The sequence below is a fragment of the Saccostrea cucullata genome, unplaced genomic scaffold (assembly GCF_032062105.1).
Source record: "Saccostrea cucullata isolate Sc308-1 unplaced genomic scaffold, CSIRO_AGI_Scuc_v1 ctg15791, whole genome shotgun sequence".
NCBI lineage: Eukaryota > Metazoa > Mollusca > Bivalvia > Ostreida > Ostreidae > Saccostrea > Saccostrea cuccullata.
In genome coordinates, this window is record NW_026918943.1 from 1 (window position 1) to 5,119 (window position 5,119).

The 5,119-nt window shown below is 46.1% G+C and overlaps 1 protein-coding gene across 1 annotated transcript; it reads left to right on the top strand.

The window, feature by feature from the left end:
• The first annotated feature begins 1,993 nt into the window (after positions 1 to 1,993).
• On the top strand, positions 1,994 to 4,849 carry LOC134276017 (uncharacterized). Its single transcript, XM_062758308.1, has 3 exons — positions 1,994 to 2,123; positions 2,231 to 2,522; positions 2,644 to 4,849. Exons 1-3 carry the CDS (start codon positions 1,994 to 1,996, stop codon positions 4,847 to 4,849), a joined length of 2,628 nt encoding a protein of 875 aa, XP_062614292.1.
• Positions 4,850 to 5,119: the final 270 nt, after the last annotated feature.

The window sequence follows — 5,119 nt, forward strand, 5'->3', positions numbered from 1 at the left end:
CATTGTCCTAAAATTCCTTGAAATTTTTATGTATCCAAGACCTTAAGACCTTCCAGGTAATATAAGGATTTACTGTATAATATTTTCCTACATTGTACTAAAATAGATTAAAAACAATTCACCTGCATAACAATTCCACTCAATTGAACATATTATTTATGTACTAGGAATTGGAGAAGAAGGAGGATTTGCCCCTCAAACCCTTTTTCTGAATATAAAATTATATAAACCGTAAAAAAGTAAATAGAAAATAATAGTATTTCTTTCGATGCCTCCTAAAATTCCTGGCATAATTTCTTGACATTTTTTTTCAAATACCGTAACGTTCTCAACTGTAAATCACCGGACGAGCCCCCAAAAATGTAACGGGAAACCTATACGTTTCCACAAATCCAGATTCAGTGATTTACAGAAAGAAACACTTGTATAAAGGTTAACAAAGGTTTATTAAATAGAATGAATAAATAAATAAATCACAGTGAAGTACAATATTAAAAGTCTAGGGGATGGTGGATACCTACTCGCTGTAATGTCAGTCTAGTACTGTACTCTGGTCGTTTTAAACGTCACGGTGGTCAGACCGTCAACAGACGTACTGGCGTTGTCCAGAATGGCCTGACACACGCGCAAGGTTGGCAACGAACCCGACGTTAAATATTATACAATAATAACATAATAATAGCATAGTATTTACACAATACAATATTACAATTCATATTAATACATGTACATGACTAGATACATTGTAAGAAATAACAAGGATTTAATAACACATATATAGACACTAAAGTCATCCACATGTTTGGAATGCTTTTTACACATTGAAATATAAATTCGTTGTGATAAAGAATTTGATTTGTCCTACATAAGTACATGTTCAGGAACAGTTAAATAATTTCAATGTAATATTTTTAGGAACCTCAAAGGTTTTACACTATATATTTCTTTGCACCATGTTTATCTTTCAAAGGAGTTTATTCGATATATATACGATAAAAACTCTTAAGCACGTTCTTTTTTTAAATTAATATTAGCGTAGAACACGTAAGCCAAAAGCTGCAAATCGTCTAGCTCGCTTGTTATACGATTTGTTTTCTTATTTTACTCGACAAATATGTGTAACTTCTTGTGACATTGAATTTTAACTATCAAATACAGGTGACTCTCGATCTCTCGAAGTTCAAGGGACCGCGAGAAAAGTTCGAGAGATCGAGGGGTTCGAGAGATGGAAAGTAAATAAAATCCGGAATTTTCAGTTCCGATCATCGAAGTTCTACTTTAACAGATAACAGCCCTGGTGTCTGCAATCCTGGTCCCCAGCAATGGGTAAATTGCAACCCCCATGGTTATTGGATGGTGCCTCCACTGCATCATTGGACGGATGAGCTGCACAAGACAGCCAACGGCCAGGGCGGAGTAAGTCCCCTTGTGACCAAACGGCCAAGTGGAAAAGGAGAAAACCTCAAATCCGGAGTGGGGACCCGTAGGCGGAGCAGTGCTACCAGAAACACCGTTCCGGCATCTCCTGCAGCCAAGCTGGCGCCAAACGTCATGCTCTGCATTCCTTTGGATCCCGTCAGTAAGGCCGAGAGGGGGATCCTGACGACTGGGCCACCTAGGATCTCCTTACTGTTGGCCCAGGCTTCGTGCCCTGGAGAGGACACTCCAGCCCCACTGCAAAGTGTGGATACAAAACCGGAAGTTGTCAGTTTACGGGTTATAAGCCCTTCCAAATTGGCGTACAGGAAGGACGCCACGGGACAACTTCGACGGTGGGAGGGACCATCGTAGTCCTATCGTCCGACTACCGCCCGCCTCAAGCTGGGCAGCCCCCAGCCAATAAGGTGTCGGTCCGCCAACGTCTGTTGCTCCAGAGGGTGCCTGGAGCTAAATGTTAGCCAAACATGGAAAGCAGACGGAAACCTAGTAACCCAACAAATACAGCAAAACGAAATCGTCCATCTTGCGACTGGCAAGCTGGAATGTCAGGACAATGTGTCCTGGCCTATCTGAAGATCTCCAACAGGTTGATGACTCCAGGAAAACGGCCATTATCAACCGAGAGCTGAGAAGGCTTAACATTGACATTGCTGCTTTACAGGAAACCAGACTCCCATCAAACGGTAGCCTAAAAGAGGAGGATTATACATTCTTCTGGCAAGGAACGAACCAGAGGAACCACGTATACATGGTGTAGGATTTGCAGTGAGAAACTCTCTACTTTCATCAGTGGAACCGCCTCAAAAGGGTACACCCAGAATCCTGTCTCTTCGCCTCTCCACCTCCTCTGGGCATGTCAACATTCTGAGCATCTATGCTCCCACACTCAGCTCCACAGTGGAGACAAAGGATACATTCTATGAGGCGCTTGAGACTACCATCAGAGAGATCCCATCCACAGAACAAGTATATTTGCTTGGGGATTTTAATGCAAGAGTGGGAACTGACCAAGAAGCTTGGCCTCGCAACATCGGCCACTTTGGTGTTGGGAAACTAAATGACAACGGTCAGCGACTTCTTGAGTTATGCTCCTACCACGATCTGTGCATAACCAACACATTCTTTGCCACAAAGCCCCAACACAGTCTCATGGCGTCATCCTAGATCAAACCATTGGCACCAACTGGACCTTGTGATCACCAGAAGACGCTCACTGAACTGTGTCCTGACAACCCGCAGCTACCACAGTGCGGACTGCGATACCGACCACTCACTCGTTGGCAGTAAGGTGCGTCTCCAGCCAAAAAGGATTCATCGCTCCAAACAGAAAGGACGTCCACGAATTAACACAGCAAGGACAGCAATGCCAGATGTTTGCGCACGCTTTGTTGACTCTATTGAAGAGGCCCTTCGTAACTGCCCCACCAGCAGTGCTGATGAGAGGTGGAACTATATTCGTGACGCCATTTACACTTCAGCGATGGACACTTTTGGCAAAAGAGTGAGACAAAATCCAGACTGGTTTGAAGCAGGAATTACAGAACTCGAACCAGCAATCACAGCCAAAAGAAACGCCCTGCTCAACTACAAACGTGGTCCTTCAGAGAAGACACTTGCCGAACTCAGAAAGGCCAGAAATGACGCCCAACGGATAGCTCGACGCAGCGCAAACGACTACTGGCTGAATCTCTGTAAAGGTATCCAGCACTCTGCTGACTGTGGCAACATTCGAGCCATGTACGAAGGCATGAAGAAAGTTTTTGGTCCGAGCATCATCAAGACAGCGCCGCTGAAAACAGTCTCTGGTGACATTATCACTGACAGAGGAAAGCAGATGGAGAGATGGGCCGAACACTATCAAGAGCTCTACTCAAGAGAAAATGTCGTCAGTGTCACAGCTGTTGAAAATACCAATGCCCTACCAGCTATGAAGGAACTTGATGCTCCACCTTCAATAGATGAGCTCAGTAAGGCCATAAACTCCCTAGCCAGTGGGAAAGCCCCAGGTAGCGATGGTATTCCCCCAGAGGTCATCAAAGCGGGCAAGAGTTCCACTCTGTTACATCACCTGCACAAGCTGTTACTCCAGTGCTGGGAAGAAGGAACAATTCCACAAGACATGCGCAATGCTAGCATCATAACGCTCTACAAGAACAAAGGAGACCGCAGCGATTGCAACAACTATCGTGGAATATCCCTACTCAGCATTGTTGGGAAGGCATTCGCCCGAGTAGTGCTAAATCGATTGCAGAAACTAGCAGAACGAGTCTACCCAGAGGCGCAGTGCGGTTTCAGAGCAGAAAGGTCAACCATCGACATGGTTTTCTCATTACGCCAATTACAAGAAAAGTGTCGAGAACAGAGACTCCCATTGTACATTGCCTTTATTGACCTAACCAAGGCATTTGACCTGGTCAGTAGGCAAGGTCTCTTTACCCTGCTACATAGGATTGGGTGCCCTCCAAAGCTCCTGAGGATAATCTCGTCTTTTCATGAAGACATGCAAGGCACTGTCCAGTATGATGGTTCATCCTCAGATCCCTTCCCCATCAAAAGCGGCGTAAAACAAGGATGCGTACTAGCCCCAACGCTTTTTGGCATATTCTTTTCCCTGCTGCTGTCATACGCATTTGATCAGTCAGAAGACGGCGTATATCTTCACACCAGAAGTGACGGAAGCCTCTTCAACCTTGCGCGTCTCCGAGCAAAAACCAAAGTACGCAAGGTCCTGATCAGAGAGATGCTATTTGCTGATGATGCCGCCTTGACTGCACACACAGAGCAGGCACTACAACGACTCATCGACCGCTTTTCCAATGCATGCGATGAGTTTGCTCTCACCATCAGCATCAAAAAGACCAACATTATGGGCCAGGACGTCTGCTGCACTCCCAAAATCTCCATCGACGAACATATCCTTGAAGTTGTGGATTCATTCATCTACCTTGGTTCCACCATATCAAGTAACTTGTCCTTAGATACAGAGCTAAATAAGCGCATTGGGAAAGCAGCATCAGTAATGGCTCGGCTGGGAAAACGAGTAGGGGACAACGCCATGTTGACGAAAAACACCAGGATAGTGGTATACAAGGCGTGCGTACTCAGCACACTCCTGTACGGCAGCGAAGCCTGGACCCTATACTCTCGCCAAGAGCGTCGACTCAACACCTTCCACATGCGTTGCCTCCGAAGAATTTTAGGCATCAGCTGGAAGGATCATGTCACCAACAAGGACGTATTGAGACAGTCAGGGTTACCCAGTTTGTTTGCCTTGCTAAGCCAGAGGCGATTGAGATGGCTTGGCCACGTAAGCCGCATGGACAATGGCCGTATACCAAAGGACGTGCTGTATGGAGAGCTGGATCAAGACCTACAGGAAGGCCTGTTCTTCGCTACAAGGATGTCCTAAAACGTGACATGAGGGCCGGAGACATCGACCCGGCGTGTTGGGAAGCAGTGGCTGCTGACCGAAATCGATGGAGGCATGCTGTCAAGGCTGGCCTCCAACTCAGTGAAAAGAGGAGGGAAGAACAGTGGGATGAGAGAAGACAGCGCAGACGACAAAGAGTAGCTTCAGTCCCGGTACAGCCAAGCGAGCATTACATCTGTGCTAACTGCAACAAAGCATGCCGCTCCAGAATCGGACTTTACAGCCACAGCCGGCGCTGTCACTCAACCA

Coding starts and splice junctions, on each gene's coding strand:
- LOC134276017 (XM_062758308.1), top strand. CDS start 1,994: ATGTGTCCTGGCCTATCTGAAGATCTCCAACAGGTTGATGACTCCAGG. Junction 2,124..2,230: donor AACCAGACTCCCATCAAACG/GTAGCCTAAAAG, acceptor TACTTTCATCAG/TGGAACCGCCTCAAAAGGGT. Junction 2,523..2,643: donor AACGGTCAGCGACTTCTTGA/GTTATGCTCCTA, acceptor TGTGATCACCAG/AAGACGCTCACTGAACTGTG.